The 25,122-nt window shown below is 32.6% G+C and overlaps 1 protein-coding gene across 1 annotated transcript in view; it reads left to right on the top strand.

Moving 5' to 3' along the window:
• Window positions 1-25,122, top strand: part of dac (dachshund family transcription factor) — a 288,338-nt gene that overhangs the window by 28,349 nt on the left and 234,867 nt on the right. Inside the window, exon 2 of the mRNA XM_089635788.1 lies at window positions 19,703-19,729. Within this exon, the coding sequence (XP_089491914.1) occupies window positions 19,703-19,729 (27 nt within the window). The remainder of the gene's footprint in view (window positions 1-19,702; window positions 19,730-25,122) is intronic.

Below are 25,122 nucleotides of genomic sequence, written 5' to 3'. Positions count from 1 at the left end.
ATCTTCCCATCACCCATTTTTCTTCCGGTACCCAAATTACAAAATAATAAGTGGGTGCTATAGCCCAACTAGCTTTGGTAAGTTTTGCGACTCGTTCACATAACGTAACAAATAAACTAGTAATGGCTAACACCGACTTTAAAACGTATTTACTGCTCCGTAAAGTGTTTGTAGATTTTAAGTCAATAATTCTTCATATTATTTTGGATGATGATCCCTTTTTTGCCCGTGGCAGTTAAACCCATAATCAATTAAGACGTTTTAGAACAATCATTTGAATAATCAAAAATACGTTCCAATCCAAAGTACACATTAAAATCATCGATCGTGTGCTGTCGGCCAAACTCAAAAATGATTTCGACACACGGGGCAATGATTTGGTATTATTTGAATTCGACTGCCAAACAAAGGCAGAATGGAGTATTTTGAATCTGATTGATGTGAGGTGTAATTAGGAAGACATTTTAATAATACCATTAGCAAGAGATGGTGAGGGAGATGTTACGGAGATGGGGAGGGGAAGGATCTTTTACTTTGAGACAGAGGTGGGAAATATATCAATAATTATTAATACAAATAACTCATTATTTCATTTACGAATATCAAAAAAAACTCAATGTATAAAGCCTATTTCACACTTTTATTTTATTTTATAAATATATTCTTTTTTTTTTTTACAACAAATTATGTTTTATTTTTGTGGAATTTTATGTATTTTTAAATGATATTTAGACACATTACAAATTTCGGATGATAAAAAATTATACCTTATAACAATCGGAAAATATTAATTAAATAAATAAAAAATGTGATTAAAAAAGTCTCAACTGTCCGGAGTTGTGACTAAGGACGGGTTGTTTCGGAGAATTTGAACAATTCATCAAATTTCAACGTTCATTTTCAAGTTCTGTTTTTATTTCAGTTTTGTCAAGCAACTAGCCTATAATGATATAATAACAGAACTTGAATAGGACTTTCACAGAACTTGAAAATGAACGTTGAAATTTGATGAATTGTTCAAATTCTCCGAAACAACCCGTCCGACAAATCTAATTTGAGGATTGTTGTGAGACTGAAGGAGAAATTGGATAATGGGATGGCGATGAAAAAGACTAAGCCTAGGTTGAATAAAACCTACAACCATCATCGTTTTTAGTAATAAAACCTACCAGCAACACAGTTTTTAGTAGTAAAAACTACCACCGATAGTAATAGTTTTTAGTAGTACCTAAAACCTACCACCGATATAATTTTAGGTAGTAAAATCTACCGCCAATATAATTTTAGTACTAAAAACTACGACCAATATTGATAGTTTTTAGTGGTAAAATCTACCACGAATTTTTTTTTTAGTAGTAAAAACAACCACCAATTTTGTTTTTAGTAGTAAAACCTAGCACCAACATAGTTTTTAGTAGTAAAAACTACCATAAATATTTATAGTTCTTAAGTACCACCAACATACTTTTTGGTAGTAAAACCTTCTACCATGAAGTTATTTGCAGTAAAATCTATCACCGATAGATTTTAGTAGTAACATTTACCAATACAGTTTTAATTATAATGAATTAATTCATTAAGTAATAAGTTACAAGCATTTTATATGCAAATTTCTACTGAAGACCGATAGTGTTCTTGGCAATTTTCTTTTCGATTTCGCTTCACCATCAGATAAATTCTTCCATTTTGTACTAATAACATCTAGAAAAGGGCAATTATTCGCAGATACTTAGATATTATTATTAAATTACTTATTATCCTAGTACTGACATCTGGTCAGTAGAATGTAGAATGATTGCATGTCGGACAGGATATGATTGCAAGATAGATTCACGGCAAGATGCGGTGGGCCAGGCGGAATTGATTATTTTTACTAGACCAAGGGTTTGTTTGTTTTCCACACGCGAGGTAATTTTAAACTGATTAAATGTAAAATGATTAAACTAAGAAAATCTATTAAACTAGGCTACCGCCTTTATTTGACTACTGTTCCATCACGAAGTGGCAAAATGAAAGAAAGAGAACTAAACCCAGATAAGAAAAAAAAACAGATTTTCAGCAATCTTGAACCATTCAAAATGTAGAACACACAACTTGCTGTTTAAAAGCTTTATATCTCGTAATGAAAATGACGCAGCGAGTTGTAAGTAAGTGCGTTGAACTAGAAAATCCAGACACCACAATATTTATAAATATCATAGTGCCACAACTCACCGTTCGATAGTTTTTGCTGCTTTAAACAACAGCTTTATAGTAATTTTTTAAACTGTATTCTTCATGTTCCATAATACACTCGTTAATAATTATAAATAGGAAAAGGTTTTTGACTCCTGGTTCCCGAAGAGGTCAGATCTTAGCCGTTCTCATTCCGCTTGTGTCAGTTTTAATTGCATTTTTCACCTTAAGCACTTTGTATGGATGTCGGAGTTATGGAAATGAACGTTACTCGCTTATATTTAAATGCTCTCGAGAACATTATTATCGATTGAGCTTTTTAACGAAATATAAAAAAAGATAGTTTTCACTTCCACAATTCCAATTGCTACGAATGACTTAAATAATTTACAGTAGAAAAATAATATTTGCTTATGTTATTCATATTGTACCTCCGCAATGTATTATGTCATTTTAAATGTAAACCCTTTCTACATAGGTATGTAAATAAGGGTCGTTTGTTACTACCTACTAACTTTCAGACCTTCCTTTTTATTTAGTTAAAACATGCAAATGTTTTATTTTAAAAATGGCCGCCGGATTAAAAAATGTTAAAAAATTCATTTTCAAAAGGTCACAAGTACCCACTTCATGATGCCAGCCGAAATTAAACCGTATCGTCTACACAAGCCGTCGAAATGAGTTTATCATTCAGATTTTTGGCGATTCATACTGCAGCCGTATTCAATTTCACAGCAACCGTTCTATTATACTTTGAAAAGTTGATACAATTTGATTCCTTCCATCAAAATAGACACAATGCAAGGGGCTGTTGAAAAAACTGCAGGGGGATGTGGATATTGAAATAAAAAATGGTTTGAAAACTGGCGGCCGACAGGGATGCATGTTGCAGGGGCGTGTCGTTCACAGCATGAACGATTAATCGCTGATTGTTTGTAGAAATTCATAAAAATTAATTAATTTTCAAATAAATAATTTTTTCGTCAAAATAATTTATTTGAGTCAACATAATATTTTTTGAAAAATTATAATAATTCCTCCCGGTTTGCTTTTAACTAATTTTCATCAGTGCAGCATTTTCATTTTTATATTATATCGGGCGATAATTTACATAGTTTCAAGTGAAACCGTTTCGCTTAAAACTTGTGAGTGCAAACAAGGCCACTAGTATTTATAAAAAAAAACACATTCAATTGATCAAAAAGCTTCGAAAAAAGCTTAATTAATCTTTTAAAAATTTAAAAGCATCACTCAATGTTTATTTATTAAAAAATAGATTGTTTTTATTGTATTTATTGTTGTCTTGTTTAAAATATTGCAAATTGATTAAAAATCTGTTGAAATTATTCGTAATTCGGTTAAAAAAGGGACTGCAGAACCACGAATAAATTGATAGGTTTCCTATTAAACTTTTAGCAATGTATTCTCGCGATGTCGGAACACGTGCTGATAAAAATGGTTATGTATTCGAGATTCGTCATGACATGTCACGTCATGAACACGTGTTCTAAATGTACAATGAATGTAGGAATGTACTAAAGGCTTAACAGGAAAGGGCCTGAAATTCCGTTTTTATCTGGATTTTAATAAATCAGCAATAATCATTTTTCACCTTGTATATATACCAAAGATATTAGAAATATACGTTTAATGGAGAATAATCTTGGATGTTATGTTCGGAAATGAAGTTAATTAATAGTTTACCGATTTAAAAAAAAAAAGAGTTTTCGTACGCCACTGGTGATATGCCAGCAGTAGGGCATGTGAAAAAAAAAACATTTTCAAACATGGCTACTGCAGTTGCGTTGTTTTGTTATATCATTGTGGAGAGTTTGGACCCTTAACAGGCCACTTATGTTGATATTAGGTAATATACTGGCTCCCAACAATGCTGGATGGTATCAGTTCTTACGGATCCATATTTGTGCAGTTATTATGCATTTCTGCATTGTAAATCTGCAACGGAAACGAAATAATTCCAATTAAACATAGCGGAGCAACGGGAGGAAGTCCCTGTCAGTTTGTTTGTTTTAACATTCAATAACACATAACATACCACGATGCCACGCGATATTAAATAAACGCTTTGTAATAAATAAACTCATAACTCGTTATTTGTTTAGTGGACTGGTACCATATCTATAGTAATGTGAAACATTCCCAATATAACATTATAGTTTAATCTAATTATTAATCCTAAAATATTTCTTGTTATCGGTGGTTGGCTGTCGTTATGGCAATCTTCATCCGCATAATTCATACAAGTATGGTGGGTTTCAAAGTCACAAAATACAGCGTATTCCTCTTTTTTATCTGATTGTTGCACAAAAGTCCAAACTGCCCATAGCCAGTGGGACTATGGCATCCTGAATTTGTGATACTTATCTTGTGAGATTAAAGAGGGCTGGGAAGGTAAAGAGATGGGGTAGAGAAAGGTTAGAACGTATCTACCTGGCTATATAGATCTGGCCACTAAACACGGCTCAAGTAATGTTTGATTCTGTTTGGTGGTCTTTACATGATATGTACTAACACCTTGATACTGAGAGTAGATATATACCACTAAGTAAATAGGTACCTACTTCTCCTTCTTTTGAAGTCCTGTCCTATCAGAGGTTGACTATTATAATTTATCAGTCATTCTTCTTCTCAATTGTCTTTTGGCCAGTCTTGTAATAAAATATCAGTCCACGTGATGTGACCAACAGCTACAACTTACCGTGATAAAATCTATGATCTTCGAACCATCTTAACTTCTAAGTTTTACGTTTAAAAATAACTGTGCTAGCTAAAGTCGTGATAATTATCGTTTAAAATCCACGTTTATCGTTAACAATCATCTACAAAAGCCACACCACACTCTTCACGTCCTTTCAAGTATTTTTTCTCTCTCATTTAAGTACCCAACGCACATCAAGTACCTATCTAATATTGCAGTTGGTAAAACGCGGCTACCTCATACAGTACTATATTGTATGAGAATATTCTGTATGAATTCTATGAGAATACTCTGTGTGTATTCTATGAGTGTTATGTATGTATTCCACTAGTGTTGTATGTATTCCGTGTGAGATATAAATGTGTTAACGTATTCCGAGCGCCGTCAATTTCATTGTTGCCCCATCATGATGATCTGTTACATTTAATATTAGTTCTTTTTATTCAAAAGAGATTATTGTTCCCGTGGCAATATTAGTTTTTTTGGATCCGTGCACCGTGCCATACCTTGTATCCACTCCCAGAATAGTAATTAACAATGGGGACTACCGAATTTAAGGCCATATTCATATCTGATGATGGCTAGAAGGAGATTTTACATTTGGTATGATCGTATTTACATTAAATAATATTTTTGAAGTGAAACTTCTTTACGCGCGTTATGCATTTTTGAGGACCGTAGTAAAACCGACTCATGACCGTCACGAAAAACCGTGATCATTTCGCTATAGGAGCCTAGCTAATATTATATACCTAGTTTAGGTCACTCTCCAAACTCAGCTTCGCGGTCTAGAGGCAGAGCGCCCGACTCTCGTCGTGAAGAACCGAGGTTCGATCCCCGCTTTAACTAATTTTTTTTTTCTTTTTGTGATTTTTTTAATACGAGGAAAAGTGATAAAATGCTCTCGTGCTGCGACTTTGTCAGGCATACATATAAGAAGATATCTACATGATTGTTGTCAAAAATGCACATTTATATTTTTTTATTGAGTAATTTATTTTTAGAATTTTTGCGATCGAACCTTCTAATTCTGTTTGAAACGATCGATTGAAGGAAGCGAATTTTGTATCGTAATATAATATCATACTCCGTTATAAAAATAAACGCGGGACAAGTCAATTGAGGAGTACACGTTTCATACGCGTTTCTCGTCGCGCTAGATACCTCTCCTCGCGGTCTAGAGGCAGAGCGTTCGACACTCGTTATGCAGGACCCGGGTTCGAATCCCATATTTTTATAACTTTTAATTTTTTTTTTATCACATGCTATAAATATGTCTTTTTAGGAATCTAGTTAAACGTTCATTTGTTAACAACACGCCTATAAATAAATTTATGCTTTTTAAAACTATAATGTACAGCATTCTGAATAATAATAATATGAAATGAAAAGAGAGAAGAATACTAAAAGTTTCACTTCCGTCGTGCGTAGGCTTGCCACACACTGTATTTTTTTTACATTTTTTTGATTTCGTCTACTTTCTATCAAGCTAGTTTGACCGTGTTGTAGCAAGTTGTCTACGACTTCATGTTTGTTCAGCAAAAACTTATGAACAGTGAACTTTGCGTCATGAAATTTGCACCGCTAATTTTCAGCTCGCCACTTCAGTTATATCATAAGGTGATTTTAAAAATCGGACTTTTTCCAAAAATTAAGTCAAGACATTGTTTGTTCCACATTATTATTTTTAGATCGATCAAAAAAATGGAACTCGGAGAAAGTCGGATATAAACACTTTCACACCAACCGTCTTTGTAGGTAAAATATTTTTAAAAAGATACTAGAACCTCTGTTTCAAATAACAGAATTGTTCTGAAAGAATTCCCTTTTGTTTGTGTTTTAATGAGTGCCTACTCGTGTTTGATTGACTCGAGTATTTGCATAAACACCCTCCGTAATGTCGGTAATTCTACATGGTGTAATATTTTCGCAAATTCTTTTCGCAGATATTCAACCCGGGTAAGTGCGGGTAGGTACCTACTCCGTACTCGAAGGGTAGGTACTTTCAAAAGCGAGGGTGGTAATTTTAAAAAGAGAAGGGGTTAGGAAAAGGCCGCAGTTGTAATATGAACGAGTATATCCAGATTTAAAGAATGTGATTAATTGCTGTAAACGAAAAAAAAATAATTTTTAGGATAGCTTGGGCTCACTCTATCTCACCCATAGTCAGGTATGATGTACAGGATGATTAAAATTTGGAATGAGAATTTTAAATTAGAACAATGCGGCTGAGTCGAGGGCTCAAACTGGGGTTGAAATAAGTTATTGTAATTCATTTATTTGTTTATCATTTTGTGAGGCACGGGATTCTTTTAATTTAACCTTTTTGACACGATTGCCTTAAATGAGTGCAAATAATATATTAAAAATTGTAGGTTGCTATCTATCTACCTATGATTTTCGTATGTTCCAGAGGTATTATTTTATTTTTCTTTTGATACATAAAACTTGCATGGGGCCCAAAAATTAAATAGTTTTAATAGATTTTTAACAAGTGGCAATAATAATTTATTTTATTAACAGAAAATATATTTAGAAAAGTGGCTTTAATTAGTCGTTTGACTGACATTAATTATATTTAGTTAAACACAAAGTAAGGAGATAGGTCCTTAGAAAGAAATAAATATATCAATTTTTTTAAAATATTTTAGTGTTTATTGCTTCAGTGTAGTTTTTCAAACGTGATTTGTAATCATTTCAACAGGAAACTCCTTTATCTTCTTGTAAATGATTATTTTTGCGTTCTATTGCGTGTTTCCTCGGCTACTTACTCCACAAACTCCTCGGGTCATTGAGGAGCTCTTGTTTGAATTATTGCAATCAAGTGGGGAACTCCGAGCATTTGAAGCGATCCTGTCAGACACTTCAAACGCAAAGGGAATCGCAGTCACGACATTCAGAATGGTCTTCTCTTAAGACACGAATGAACCATTCCACTTCTACCCTTTACCCTACTAAATAACCACCATGTAACAAAACGACTGCATTAAAACTGCATGCATTGCACAGTGCACACCTTTCCACGGATTCACGTAACCAAAATGTAATTATACATGCTAATCTATGCCTTATCTCCATGCTCGAGATTAAAATTACTTTAGACGTCAATAAGAAAAGTGCATTGAGCACGAATTACAAGTTAAATTTGTATAGTTGAATTAGTTTCAAAGTCGTTCGTAAAATGTACACTATAGCAAAAAAACTTTGTTAAAAAGTTTTTACATTTATACGTTTGTAGGTCAATTTTTATATCATTGATCAGCACTTTTTTATGAGTTTTCTTATTTTGCTTGGTTATTTTGAGAACAGGAAGCGAACGCATCAGGTTGCGGAATAACGTCAGTAAGTTACCTTCTTGTTCTCCAATTATTACGTCACACGAACACTTGAAATGCGAATATCGCAGGGAGCCAACTCGCATTGCATGGGGCTATTCAGACATAATCGTATCCTATCGATTTCGTATTTATGTAGGTATAACTTTAGTGCCTATTAATTGCTCCCTGCTTCTGAGGGTAATTCACTAAACGGCTCGTTCGAACGCAATTATTATTAAGTACATACGTACCTACTTATTTACCTGTAATATCGAGGTAGAACTTTGCTAAGGGTCCTCCCTTACCTATCTCAATGAAACCTTATAATACCTATATTTATTTATATTTGTTGGTCGTTCGGTTGTTTTACGATAACCACAAACGTTTGCTTTCAAAATTTAATTTGTATTGGATCTTGCCTCGCTGTACAAGTATTGGTCGCAAATTGCGATTCGCAATAATGATATTAGGTTTGTAAAATATATAGGATGTTAGGTAAATTTGAGATATCAAACAATTTGCTTTATATATAGAAATATAAGAGATCACATGTTTACTCCATGTTTAGTATGGAAGTAACAGAGGATATGCATGGATGGCAATGAATTGGCATTCTATTCTCTCTGCTCGCCACTTCGGGTAAATGGCGTGAGAGTTATCTAGTAAAGACCAGAATACCCAATTTCTACAGATTTATAACAAGTTTCTAGTCAACTCTTTAAGTTTTTAAGTTCCAAAAAAATACATTTTTGAACATAATATCTATACATTTGTTATGCCAAAACTTTAATTATATGAAATTCTATTGATAGAAAAAATTCGCAAAGAAGGCTCCGAAAATTTTTCAAAACAGGTTTTGTTCTGTCATTTAATATGTTATAGGCACGAAAAAAATCACAGAGTATCTTTAAATGAAACTAAAGCATTTTTTGTTCTGTTTCAAACGAGTCGTGTTTTACCAAATATTTTTACCATTTTCGCTTGATTATTATCGTTTTTTTAATACTAACGCGCTACCTCTAACATTTATATTTATATATCTCCCTTTCAAAACATCTTTGAACGCTTACTACGGGGCCTTAACCACCACCAAGCCGTTACATGTATTCGAGAGAAAAAATACGAATTTAAACCGTATAAATTAGACCTTTGAATCGTGATTCATTTAAAAAAAAAACATGCCTGACTTGCTGTTATAGATGCATATTCAATTGATCAATACTTCATCTGGCCAGTCGTCAATTTGTTGAGATTCAGCATGGGCAATAAATCAAGCAAACACATTTTACATCAAAAATCACATTCTTTTGCATCCGGCGATAATAGAACTCGTGACTGCGTGATTAGAAAACCAAACTTTCGATGGCTGGACGGTCTCAAGCCATCAAATAACGATGCTAAATTATTTAGAAGTAATAAAAAATTATCATCAAAGTTTTCATCTTCATCTCTAAAACAGTGAATTTTCGAAATATTTTAATGAAAACGAGCTAATGCATTTATCTAGAAAGTTAAGCACTAAGCCCTGTTTCTCTATAAATCATACTATTTTCTGCAGGGAAACGTTGAAAATCAAAGCATCCCTTTGTATGAAATTTGCATTCACTTCATCAGAATTCTTAAAACTTAATATCTACAATGTCTTAATAAGAACTACTTGCTATGTAAAGGTATCTAGAAGTATTATTTCAACATACCCAGACCTCACGTTACATAGGTTCCGATGATTGCAGTGGAAAGGAAGGGTAGCGTGCAGACATTTCCGTAATCAGAGGATGATTTATGATTACCGTAAAGGTATTCTACCTACAGCTTAAAAGCACTGGAAAAATAGAAAACAGTTGGTTTCGCATGTATGAAAGATACAATATGTTTTTTCAGTTCATTGAAATAAAAATTCTTATTTTTTTTGGTCTGTTAGCGATCAATATTTAACCTCAAATCAATATTAAACCTAAAATCACATGAATATAGAATCAATTTAAAAAAATCAATTTTTACGACCTACTTAACGATATGTGTGAACAAATATTTTTGAACAAAACAATCGGCCCTGGATCTGCATTAGTAAGTTTATTAAAGTGGTTTTAAGTAGACTTATTTGTAAGATTTGTTAAAGAAAAATAGTTACATAAATAACCTTTAATGTGTCAGCTAGACTTTTTTCTGTCATCTTTAAATCTTGTTTTTCTTTTCTTATTTATTTTATTTTTATTATTATTTAGAATATTTTATAACTTACACAAATTTATTATTTGTGTATATATTCCATCACCAAATTCATCTTGTCTCTTAATAGTGAGGAAATTATATCATTTTGTCTTCATCACAATGTAATAATAAATTTATATTTATTGTAAAAAATAAGATTTATTGAAAAAAAAAAAAATCATTTTCTTATAAGCAATTATTTTTTTTGTACCTTCGGACTTATTAACGTACCTAAATGCTGATGTTTGCATGTAAGTCAACTCCTCGATTCGTTCGTGTTTCGTTTTATACACGAGCATACGTATAAATATCCTTTATCGTCATCAATTTAACTCGAAAACTCCACAACTCTAGGAAAATGTTTTATAGGTATAATTTAATACGTATAAAAAGTTCGATACTAAAACCATTAGGCATTTTTATGGGTATTTTATCGCAAGCAGATTTTGATATGGTTAGCTTATTTATTGGGTGGATGACTCAATCTGATTGGAGGATATTTAAGGTGACTGACTAAGCAAGGCCAAGAGGTTAGTATTATAAGGATGATCATTTGGTTACGAACGGTATTTTATCACCTGCTTCACGCTTTTTATAGCCTTTAGATGAAAACATACAGCAAAACAAACCATTACTTAGTTATAATGTGTCAATTTGTCGCTAACGTGTATGCTTTAATTAGATCTATTAATTATAAAATAAGGCTTTTAGAATTGAACAGTTTATGACGAAAAGTATCTTATTCAACTTTTCTAAATCATTATTTTGAAAACGTACATTTTAGTACCTCTAATAATACGAATGTACTATCAAGGACTAAGTTAAATAAAAAAGTGTATTTTTTAAATCTGCTTTTACAGTTTCGTGAATCAAACAATTTCCATACTCTTCAAAATAAATTCCCAGAGATCATTTTTTGACAAAAGTTGATCCTTTTCAATCGCAAAAGGTTTACTGAGAATAACATAAATGTCTGAAAACATTTTGCGAAACATAAAATCGAATTTATCTACCCAAATAAAAACATTTAATTAAAAAAACCCCAGTTGAAAAACGTAGCGAAGGTCATTTTTTATTAATTTTCATGTGAATAGGTACCACACAAGAGTCCCAACAGCTCCCAACCGTAACGAGCCAGTGAGACTATGGCATCCTCAATTGGGGTATGTGGTGAGGCTGAAGGTAGTGGGGAGGCGAAGGAGATGGGGAGAGGAAGGTGGGGAAGTACCTGACTGTTCAGATCTGATTGCCAATCACCAGATCAATCAACATATCACGAAACACAGCCGAAGCCATTTCAAGTAAAGTTTCAGTTCTGAATGGTAGTACACCAGGGCGATACTGAGAGTATTTACCACTCTTGCCGCAAATATATAATTTATTATTTTAAATGAATAAATACTATTCTTTATTTTGATCTTCTTTATTCTATGCTGAAGACGTATTTGTTTTAATATTAATAAATTTGTAATATTTCTAAATGTTCTGTCGTTCAATTTCCTATACGGTCTCATGTAACTAATAGGAAGCCTTCCTATGTAGTTCCTCTTGAGATTTGCGAGTAGTCCAATGTTCGTGTTTTCTACGTATTGTAGAGAATAATTCCAAGTCTGTTATATTGTAGAATGCATTGCATGCGAGAATGTAAAACAAGATACATAATAATATCGTAGTGTTTTCTTCTTTGAAGTCTGAAGGGAACGGCTGGGCGACCTTTTTCACACTAAATTCAAATTTGTATTTGCGGCCAAAATACTTGACTAAACTGAATAACATTTTTTTAAATCAAAAAGTGTAGCAAATACCTGGTTCGGGTACCTATATGTTTCGTTGTTAATATTTCAAATTAAAAAATCATTTAAAATACAATTTTTTTCTACCTACTATTAAAATATAAAAAAGCATATTTATAGGTTTTTTTATTTAAATTACATACGACAGATTTACCTGGAATACAAATTTATGGTGTAAATATTTAAAAAAAGAAATTAAGTTTTTTTTTAAACATAATATTTGAAAAAAAAGTTTGTTCATTTTTTGTTTATACATAGTTAATTCAAATTTGAATAACAATATTATTTTTTCATAATTACCATTAATTCAGAAAAACTTGTAGAAATGGCCCAAAATCATGATAAATTGAATTCTTTAATGGCCCATATATTCTAATTTTAAACAAAATAAGAATAGTAGCACTGGATATTTGCTTTACTTTGTGATTAAAAAAAGAATTATTAATTTTGGTCAAGTATTTTGACTTCAAATCCAAAATAAAGTTATGACTGAAAAAGGCCGCGCAGCCGATAATATGAATACATGATTGTGATAATATAACGGACTTTTGATATACTTTATCCTTTGTTAGATTTAGGCAGTTAATGTCACATTCGAAGTTATTTATGTAGTATTTTGTAAAATACTTTCCTTGTGGTGAAACTTTAATAAACATCACGTAATCTTTGTAAGACCACTTTAATACTTTAATTAGATTTCAACAAGTTTAGTTTTTAGACATTTACGTGTTGTCTTTACTAGTTCTGCTTTAAATTCGAACAAAGTTTTGCGTACAAACATTTCTCTTATTTTTTATTAATGTTAGCTTAATAATACATTTCGTTATTTAATCCCTTTCTTACGAAATTGATAACTTAAAATTTTTTTGCTAAGGAGTAAGAAGATATTAAGGAAATATAAATAGGAAGCTTATTAGGCACTTAAATTAAGCAATTTCGAGAGAAAGATATAAATGAAGGTAACTCAAATACAAGCAAAGGGTTACAGGCATTAAACTCGGGGCATTATTTTTGAGATTAAGAAAATGCTTAATTTGAAATATGTATGTATCTTACAAATAATTCAAATTTAATCACTGCATTTTTATGTTAAATTTAATGAGAAAGATACATAATGAGACATTAATAATACCATGGAAATAGTAATAATAATATGTGAGATAACTTTCATATAATATTCTTGAAAGAAAATTATTAATAATTTCTTTTTAGAGCGCCGACAATATGTAATTAGACAAACAAGTAATTACAAATTTTAATTTCACTTAATAAGAAGAAGGTTGTGTATTTAGATGAAGTTTTTGAATTTTTGAAAATTGTTATTTTTATCCCCACGATGCAAAACAAATAAATTAGTAGATAAAATAGATAGATTCTTGAATAATAATTCTATAATCCAATCCTTCATCCTTTTCAGTTCTTTTCAATAGCTTTGTCAGGGATTATTTTCAAGAAGGCTTCAGTGTTTACGATTGTGAAACAATAATAGATAATGATGAATCGTTCGTTGTGTCATAATACCTTAAACTCTCCCAAAGAATGATGTGGAGAGGAGGGGGGGAAGGGTTAAGTCGGTGTAATTCTTTAATTGGTTCGTTCCTCGGGAATATACCATTTTTCTACTATTAAGCTTATTTGTTTACCCTAAATCATGTTATTCAGAAAAAAATAAGAAATGTAAAAGACGATTTAAAAAATATATATGTACATATAAATAAAAACGCTATTTTTGCATTTTTTATATAGTGTGAGCTTTCATTCAACACATTTAAGAGCTATTAATTATAAGGTAGTTTAGGATTTCCTGATAATAAACCCCCGAAAGAGTGAACGGAATTCACTAAAAGATGCAAACCCAAATTAAAATCATAATTTCATATGCCAAAGTTGTTAATAGGAAGAAAACTTGAATCGTTTCGCAGAAAGTTCGTTATGAATTTCATCCGAAAGACGGATTCAAAATCAAATATTCAGAACGCAATCCTAGTAAGTTAGGGGTAAATAAATAACCATGGCATCACTCGTTCCAACTGATGATGTAATTCAAATTTATAACGTACTAGACAAATCTACAGTTGTGATTACTGGTTAATTATTCATGCATGTAGATTACCGAAGGAAAGGCCCAAAATATTAAACGAATCCTGATTCCCATTATCAAATGTAACGCAAGTGATCTAATATTAACGAGCAATAAAACAAGGCAACCCTAAAATACAGAACACACGACCTTATACTCTTTCACTTTATTAATAATTATTCCAGGTATTCAAAAACACTTGTGATGTTCAAAATCAGAACATGAAAACAGTAAAATGAATTTCGTAAATATTAAATTTTGTTGTCATTGAATCAAAAGCTAAATAAAGTTAACAATTAATCAAACTTGATTAATTGCGCTTAGTGTAATTTCGTCAGATTATATCAGAGAGTAATCAGATTAATGACCTTTCTAAGTGAAATTCAAGGGTCAAATGACTCATTTTAAAAAGTAATAATAACCGGCTAAGAAATGTGTAAGGAGGGAGGGAGGGTGGATAATTCTCCTCTTGGGGGGGGGTGAGAAAGCGGAATATTTGATTCAGTCTAATTAACATGCTTATAACAAGCAACCCAAGACCTTCATCTTACATTTCTACTGCAAGGGATTGCTCGCGACCCCCAGATAAATTAAATGAAAAATTATGACATAAATTCATATTTTAAAATTGTTTGTTTACACCTTGAAATCGTGAAAGATGCTTTAATGCTCTAGTTTATAGTAATTTATCGAGCTGTACTCGTAAATTAAATTATTGACTTTATAATGATATTAAGTAGCTCTTTCAATCGATTCTGCAAATAATATTACTAACTATAATAAGTATGTATACGGCACATTATTTTTTATAGAACCGAGTGCTGTTTGATTTCGTAAAATATATTTTTTCTTTTGTTAATTTTTGTTGATTAATATATATTCTGTTTCCCTGTTTTCTCAACCCGAATCTAAGTTGCATGGCTGTCTTAAGTAGCGATGACTGGATGTAGAAATGTTATAATATCAAGTTACGCTCAGTGTTTTCCTTCATAATCCGCCTTCCGTTTGGGGGCGGGGGTGGCTTGGCGCCCCCTTTCAGGAACAAGAACAAGGGCAGATATTCCCCGCAAGGCACAGCCCCTCTTCTCAAGACTACCCCCCTCGCCTGGGGGTAACTGAACCCGAAATCTTGTAACTCGCAAATTAATTCACCAAAAATATGAACTATTAAACGTCATTAGTCAAGACTCGCAGAGGGTTCATGAAAATTTGAGCGTGTTTATTTTCGGAGGGTAAACATTGCGATGTGAGTTCTATTTGATATTTCCCGCGTTGCTTCTTGTATAGATTCTAGATTCGCGGTTTTGTCGGAGTTTATTATTTTTATGTAAACATTCATATTTTTCTAGCATAACCATTGTAAATCCAATGTAAACGTTGGATCATTTAGTGTATTTCTTTTGTAATCGTAAACGATAGGTGCTATTGATGATTACAATGCAAGGAGTCTGAAACTATTAGAGATGAGAATAACACAAACAATGGGAGAGATTTCACGAGCGAATTCACTTGAAATTTTAATCAAGTGTTTAATGGTGTGCGTTTATAGAAATGATTGCTCTTTCAATATAGAGAACTCTACAAGTCTCAACATAAATTCAGGATAACTGCCACATGCTAAAGTCTTAAGTAATAACATCTGAAATAATTCATATCAGATCGTTGGATATTTTTCAAAGCTTCCGAGAACGGATTGATTAGATTTTAATTTGTAGACTTGTTCCGGGATGTTCTGATATGCCCAAGACCCATTGACTCGGTGACCCTACTGACACCGGTGACACCAGTGACACCCCCACCGGACGCGGTGACATACAAATCAGCGGGACTAATCGCCAGTTCACTTGCAGCACATTAATACACTCGCACACTTAATGCACATAAACGCTACTGCACTGGTCTGCTGCTAGCTGACTATTATCTGACTTCAAAACGAGCGGAAAATCAAAGATAGCATGGAGGAGTACAGAAGAACCGTTGCGATTTCTGAATTGAACGAAATTACTCGATTTACACAGACTTTTGATTTTAAGAGGAAACAGTCCAATTATACATAGCTTCGTAGCACCTACCTAATCTGCAATTACCAAGATATTCGTTAGTACGAGTCTTATTTAACCTATAGAACTCGGGATTCGAACCCGCAATCTTCGATTCAAAGTAATATTAATAAACTACACTTCAGAGTTCATTTGAGCAATAATTGCGAACACACAGTTGCTATTCGATTTCATAATAATATCAGGTTAGATGTTTACCATTCTGATAACGTCATTCCACATTATATAGGAATTATGAAGGAAAATCGTTTCTTTGCCCACGGTTGAAACTATTTTATCAAGAACTTTTTGGAATCAATGAAATTAAATGCTATTAATTGATTTGTGGTAATAACGGTTACCAACAGGAAATGAACAGTCAGAGAAACAGGGAACGCATTCCCAAAAAGGTATCTGTAAAAAAACTGATTTATTGATGCCGACTCTTGACAGTCGAAATTATTGATTAAAAAACTTTTTGGAAACTAGATATTTAAATGCATAAAGTAATATCACACATTTGTATGGTGTTTATCCGTTCAAATTAAAGATTTTTTTAATGAAGTTTGGATCTACCTACTATTAGCTCAACTCGATTTTTTCTTAATAATAGTTTATTTATCAACTTTTCCATATTGCATGTGTCAACATGAGTAGCTACTAGCTATCCATAATCACATAATAATATTTTTCAAACTTTTATTAGTTAAAAATATTAATTAATGCAATAGTTTTGTAGCTTCCCATTACGAATTTTTTTTCTGAATTCGTCGGTCACAGACAAAGAAACATAAAAACAAGGCATTTTGTAAAAAAAACTGTTAACTTTTTTGTTGGGCCCAGCTGGGGTTCTAAACGAAACAAAAAACAAAATAATATTTATTTTCCTTTTGAAAATAAAATTATTCCATTCAAACAGGTTTCATTCAGGGCTTTATTCGCAAACCTTTGGTATTTAAAAAAAATATATATATAATTTAAAAAAGCAAAAAAAAATAATTAGTTGTTACTACAATACTCATTTTTCAAAATCAAAATCATTTTTCTGACGAAAAAGTCAAAACAAATATTTAGGGTGTAGAAATTATCTGAAAGATGTAAATAAAAATGTTTTTTATTTCTGTCTTCTGACTTATGCGAACGCAAAGGAACAAATTAAATACAGCGATATATTTATTTGAAACAATCGTTCATAGCAAAAGTAGTAAGGGTTGATGCAGATACCCATCTGACCGTTATGATTAATTGTTAAATTGGTTTCGCGGGATATTGCCTACAACCTTTGGGGCGTTTTTAATTTAGCCGATATCGTTTCTTCATTATAAAATATCGATTTTCTTATAAATAATATCATTTTAAGGTTTAAAGCACAAAACAAAAAAAATCATATGCATTTCAATGAACAAATACGTATGTTTTGAATGAATGTGGTAGAAACTTATATAGGCGCATGTTAGCAATCGTACCTATGTGATTATTATCTTCTAGTAGCGACCACGAATGTAATTAGTTTTTTAACCTAACCATTTTCTACGATTCATCACTAGGCAATCAATCATCCTTGCATTATCATCAGAGATATTCTGTTCTCCTGAACAGCTTTTTTAAAAAAGCTCTATGAATAACAATGGGTAATGCAATAATATAGCCAATCACCATCAGTCATTTCACTACGCGAAATCAATATGACAGTATGCATTTTTATGCGTTTTTATATCTGAACAATGATGTATTGATTCTGCATTCAACAATCGTAACAGTTTGGCCTTTTATCGTTTAACAATGATTGTAATATTTACCAATAACAAAGCTCCCGTTCGGTTGTTTTTTTAATCCACAATGGCGATGATATTTTTTTGGATTTTTAAGGGGTCAAATTCAACGCTTTTATTGTTCAGTTCAATATCATAATTGCCAGCTCCCCCAACGAATAATAATAATAACACAGATATTAGGTTCTGTTACGGGAATATTTTCATAATTCATAAAATAAACAGTATGACCTTTATTTATCGGTTCTACTGGCGGTATCTAATAACATGTAAGCCAAATGGAAGCAAATAATTAAATTGAAATTGAATCAGTCGTTCAAATGGCGGGGAAGCTTTTACCAGCTCTCAAATTATAAATTGTTCACATTTTGTTATGTAATGATTTTATTTTAAAATGGTGTAACGTGGGTAAAATTATTCACATAATACGTAACGAAATCGATAAACAAATTACCAATACATCTGGAATATAATATATCTCGCTTTTAAATTGCAATATATATTGTTTAATTATTGAAGACAATATAAGCGATTCATAAAGGAAAATTAGAAACAGAAAAATCAGAAAAAGATAAGGTCACATCTACGACGTGAACCCAGGACACTTGCCTTGAAGGGAACAGCTCTACCAACTGAGCTAATGAGACCTTATCTCCTTCGGTCATATTAAACCGTATCATACTTCCAATAAGAACTACAAAAATTGTCTTCATTGTCAAGATTCAACCCGAACTAAAGGCAATCTAGACAGTGTCTTAGATAGATATATCTTATTTATTTCGTCCTAAATGTGACCGTATCTTTTTCTGATTTTTCTGTTTCAACTTTTCGTTTAGGAATCGCTTATATTGTCTTGATTTATAATATTACAATTTGAGGTTTTACTCATTAAGTTATTAAAAAAAAGCAATATTTTTGTCTTAATTAAGACGTTAGAACTTTTTTTTCTTATTTTACAACTCTTTTTTATTAACAAAGCATTTCGGTGAACTCATTTCCTTGACTTATGAATATTTCTGTATTTAGAAAATTACCTACTCTATTAAATTGAAATCCGTCGTGGAGTTTAATCAATCAAAGCTGTCTAAAGTATAATTCTGTGTGCGCATTTTACAAATGCCGACCATTTATTTCTGGATGTACGTTTCGCATGTAAACCAACAATGGGCTTCCATAGAAATAATCAAATTTCTTGAAGTTTGTCACCTTTCTTGAAGTTTGTAATAGTTATTACACCAAAAAGCTTTTCAGTGTATAAAATCATTTGATGCAATTGTTTGTATCATTTGTGGACTGGGTTATTGATTGATATGTGGAATAAAAATGTCATTCTTGTATTTCTGGAGGGGAGTTCATAGTAAATGGTGCGATTTGTATTCTCATGAATGTTTTCAACTTTGTGCAAAAATGTAATATTTTAGATCTTCAGTTATGGTTGTTCGACTACTCTTTGAAATTAAAGTAAAAATGTCACGAGGTAAGATAGTATTTTGTATGCATGGTATGATGTTTTTCATAGTCGGCCTCCACTAGCAGATTGAAGCGTTCCCCGATAATTATCTTTCAACGAATTGGATGGAATTTTTTCTTTTTCAGGTGCCTGTCAATGAAAGCGCCCGACAGGTATGAACTCCCCTCGTCCCTCCCCCGCGGTCAGTTAGCCGGAAGCTTCCGTTGGCTTTCCGGGAGATTTCGTTAGCTTCCCGGGAGCTTTCGCGAGCTTCCCGGGGGCTCTCGTCGGCTCCCGGGAGCTCTCGGGCGCTCCGGTAGCGGGGCTTAGCCTGGGTGCGCTGCTTGCTGCAATCTGCAATCTGCTCCGGAACCAGAACATACCTATCTCTTCCGAACAAGCGGCAGGTTTACTTAGGACGGATTACCACGGACTAGCCTCTAAGCGCAGAACTTGCCAGCCACCGAGACTACGCGCGTGCGTGCTCCATTTTGTCAATAATCTCTATACTGTGATCGAACAGTCTATTCATCTATTCTCTACACCCAAGAGTTTTAACTAAAGCTCAGAATCCATCGCTCACACACATATATTAATCGACATCATTTCTTCAACGTATCTACAAATTCAGTTCTTCTTAGAGCTGAATAACGAAATAACATGTTTATTTTCGTCGGTAACAATGTACGTATTAAAATGGCTGCAGTTCTGCGCGTAGACGGTTTCAGCGGATCTTTGAGATTTTCACCGTCTCTCTCCGCGTTGATAATCCGTCCATTTTTCTTATCAAAAGCTTGTAGTTATGTGTTTCATTCGTGCAATTTTTTGTTATTGTCCAAAATGTCTTTGTGTTTATTCAGAATGTTTTATGTCGATTAAACTAAGTAATTATGCTAAAATCAATCAGTTGATAAAAATATTATCAAATTTCACCAATTTTGCAAAGCAAGTACCGCAATCCAGGTTACACCCCAAACTGTTGATAGTAAAGTTATGTATTTTATTTTCTAGTAAAGTATCTGCATACGATATTTAATTTACTTCTCTGCATGATCCGTATTTCGTATTTTGATATTGAGTATAAAACTTTTTGAAATGCTTGTATAAATGTATGTAAAATGTTGCCTACCTACTAGCTCTAGTATTGGAATTTCTTACGTATGCAATGTCTGGAATATTTAACGCAGCATTGGAATATTCCACGTCTCGATCAATATGTTGGGTAAATATTACACTTAAGTAACAAGAGATAAGAGATTATCATGTGCAATTATTCACATAAACCGTTGACATAACAGTGACTTGGCTGCGTAGAGAGCATTCATATAAAGTACGACGATAATCCTAGTATTGTCCGAAAGTTATAAACAGGGCAGCGCTAGTAGGTAGAAGATAACTAACTCTGAAATAGGAACAATGCAGTATTGGCTGAGGTCTTGGGCAGTTTAAAGGTGAGCGCTCACTGGACCGACCCCGACAGATCTAGGGATGGTGCAGCGGGCCCGAGCTAGTCATGCGTGGCGCTAGTTACTGCATAGTTTGTTAGGCGGAGGATTTCACGCCTCTCCAGGCTTGTTAGGGCCTTCTGGCGGAGCTTCCGTGGCTCCCGCTGGGCAGGACTAAGCCTCCAAAGCTCCGATACGTATATCCAGGGGTAGCGAAACCACTGACCGCGCTTACGATTAAATTTAATAGCAATGAGTTGACGAATAACAAAAAATAAAATAATCTTCATAATCACGTTTATGTAGAATCAATAAGAAAACTAATAAAGAAATATAATTAAATGATGTATTGGCACTTTATTCCGAAGTATCTGGCATATTAAAAGCAGTTAGTTACAATGTGGAATGCCATAATTTTACAAAACTTTAATTGCATTACGTCTTTTTTCAAACTGCTTAAATTCAATAGATTTTGGTGAATTTAGTCACAAATAAGAAAGTACCTTCATAACACCATTTAAACTCCACAAAAAATATTTTACACTATGCCCATTGGAACGAAAAATAGTTAATAATAATAACAGTGAAATCAATTTATTATGAAAGGGTTTTAATTTGTATACAAATAACAACATTTAAAAAGCTTTACATTGCATTCATATTTTTTGATTATCATATGATTTTGCCAAAATCATCTCTCAAAAGTGAATTTAACATTATTCGAACACTTTCCAAGAATTATTTCATTGTAAAGCTCGTCTGATATTATCCGAATAATTGTATATTTATTTTCTTATCATTCTTAAATAGTTGAGAGCCCCTGCCATCAAGTGCGATCCTACTCAACCTCTATTCGCTACTACTATAATAGCTGGCTTGTGATGCGAATAACCTTTTACCGTGCCCATTGTTCCTCTGCCGAATTGCGTGTAGTTTTGACAAAACATGACGACACGGAATGGTGTTGCCGTGCAGAATAAAAAAAGGAAAAAAGCTTTTTTTCAATCGGAGCGTGCTTACAATGACAACCCCAAACACAATGACAGTGGGACACTTACAATAAGGATATATTAATGCGATTCAAAACAAGTTTTTTTTTCATAGAAATCTGTGCGTTTTGTAAATAGTTATTATTACGTTCTCATGCATCTGTTTAGGAAATTTAGAGATTTTAAAATTTGACTAAGGATATCAATGACACTGACAAATAAAGTAACATATAACTAACGCATTTTTAATACTTGAAAACGTAGCATAAAAAAATTGGAAACCTCTCAGGTTTTGCGCTTAACTAATGTGATATTGTAAGACATTCAGTTCATTGTCCCATCGATTTAGAATCTAACAGCAAGTACTTACCTACTCATTTTTAGAACAATGTTTACTTTGAAGGTCTAAAGGAACTTTGTTATTACTACCAAACACAATTTATTATTAAAGTAAATTTGGTTAATATATTTTTGTTTTTCGTCAAAAACATATTTTTTAATTAATAATTTTAACTTTACAATTTTCCTCCTGAATACCGCACAATAGTCCCAACTGCTCCCAACCATCTGGAAGCCACTAAAAGAATTCCCAATTGGGGTATGTTGTGAGGTTGGGAGAGTAGGGAGGGGAAGGAGATGGGGTCAATTGCAGTAAACACAACCTTCTTTTATTTAAACAGTCCACAATTAAGCGGATAAACATTCCTTAAGTAGATAGGATAAATATCTTTGAAAAAAAACAACACAACAGTTATTTAATTTCATCTTAATTAGTGAACACATTAAAAAACATTTGAAGTTTTTACTGCGGAGATCTGAGATCTGGGAGAAACACAGATATCATTAGCCACAATTATCATTAAAATAATTACTGCTCGTTGTCGATTCAAGTTATTTATGAAGCATGTAATTTCGTTCCTCTAGTTAACGCCTGGCATACAATGGTCTCTAAGTTCAGTGGTTCGTGTGAGAATGCTTTCGACATAAGCCTCAATTATTGTTTTGAATAATACACAGAATGCAATATGCTTCATGTGCAGTTTGTCTGCAGCTGCGGATGTATTATATGAACAAAAATAATCCCATCAAATGATAAAAAATAATACATCGTTGGAACTATGAAATCATCCTTTAAAATAGCGAAACCTTTTACGCACCTTTTACGCACCCTTGAAAAAGCAACCATGGTAACTTTTTTGTACTTTGAAATGGATACTGAAAAGTGTATTTATTAATATTTTCCTTGCCTTAATGGAAAAAAGGCTGATAATTTTACGGAGACACATTGTGGAACCAGGACTAATAGAAGACACCCGATGACAACCCTGGCGAAGCATGGAAAATACGATGTAGAATTGTAGATCTATGGAATAATCATAGAACCTACACCATATATTATCAGGGGGCCTTATATCATGAACATGCCACAGATCATGAGTGCTCACTGTAGCTATCCAAACCGTCTTCATATCAATGATAATCTTAATATTAGCTTGTAAAAATGTGTTTACATTATTATGTTTTTTTATCGTGACTCGTGCATACTGAAACCATTAAAACCTTCGAGGAATAATTATTTAAGCAAATAATAATGTGTACCTAAAAGCTTGAAAAAAAAACGGAAACAGATTATAAACACTCTTTTATGATTTGTGTCGGTCGGGTAAAAAATCGTGTTTCGGGTAACAAATGCACACATTAAAAAATACAGTATTGTAATGCATGCTGGCTGTGGCTGTATTTCTGTACGATATTTTGTTTGTGTTATACATTATATGGTACGAGTTGAGTTTAGTAGGTTGTGTTGTTTGTTATTTAGCCGCTAGGGGCGCAGGGCTGGCAAAACCCGGTTCGTGGGCGGATGGAGGTGTCAGGGAGGAAAGGACGTTCGAACAGGGGTAAAAACATCTCATGGCATCACGTGGGCTGGAACAACTTAGGGTTGTGCTAGTACTTGTAATCGATTTTCATATTTGGGACAGCCGCGCCTCGCATCTGCGGGTTCTCAAGTGCTAGCCCGAACAAATATAATAGTGACGTTTATGTTTTACACGTGGAACTTTACATTAGGAAGTTGGTACTTATAATAATAATAAGAATTTTCTGATGCGATTGGAAGTAACAATACATCTATCTTTTAATATTAAAACTTTCCAATGTTAAATTTAGTTTAATAATTATTGAATTCTGGTGTCTTAACTTAACAGGTGACTTGAAAGCTTTATTTAAAATAAGGAAATCCGGCTTATGTTACATTTTTTCTACGGGTATTATACATTTAGGTGCTCTGAAGTATTAACGTCAATGATTTCTTCGGTATTATTGCACATATAAACGCTAACCTTACATTCGTATACAAGAACGGGTCGCTTTCACTACTCGTAGAAATAAAGATAGATTTAATAATATAGAAGAACACAGAGTAAATAACGTATTGCAACAAGCTTTCTTTCATATGTGGCTTGGGTTAAATTTGTGTTTTACATAAAAATAAATTTATAACAAGTCACAGTATGAAGTATCCTAATATTTTTATAAAATTAACGCTAACATACAACACGTTAATTATATAAATTAGAACAATGAGGTTATTAAGCATGAAACTACTGCTGGTGAATTTTTCCCAATAAGCAACTATTTACAATAATTATGTTTCTCACCTGTTTGCGTGATTCTACAAATAAATAATGGACGGTTTCATGCAGCGTTACGGCATACCTGTATGGTTTTGACTGAAGGCAAAATAACACTGTAATTTATGTGACATTTTCCACACCAAGGCATGGCAAAATCACATATATAAAAGTTTAAAAAAATTCAAAACACATTTTCAAACCTCAAAAATTGACATACCTGTTTTAATGGAGTTTTTTTTACTATTCAATCGTTTTATTTTATTTTTATTTCATATTTTACTATGAAAATAAGTTACTTAATATTAAATTATACAAAATAATAAAATATTGAATGAATAAAATAATAAATACTCTATCTTCTTGTTCTTAATCCTTGCTAATGATGTAGGTATGAGTAATAATAATAAATAAAATACTAGATAGGAAGAAAGTGTGTGGAGGAATTAGGAGATTTTTTTAAAATTAAGAAATACACTATTATTAAAGAACTAATGTA

This window comes from Hesperophylax consimilis, chromosome 9 (assembly GCF_061612785.1).
Source record: "Hesperophylax consimilis isolate HC1 chromosome 9, BYU_Hcon_1.0, whole genome shotgun sequence".
NCBI lineage: Eukaryota > Metazoa > Arthropoda > Insecta > Trichoptera > Limnephilidae > Hesperophylax > Hesperophylax consimilis.
This window is presented reverse-complemented; position numbering and strand designations above follow the sequence as displayed.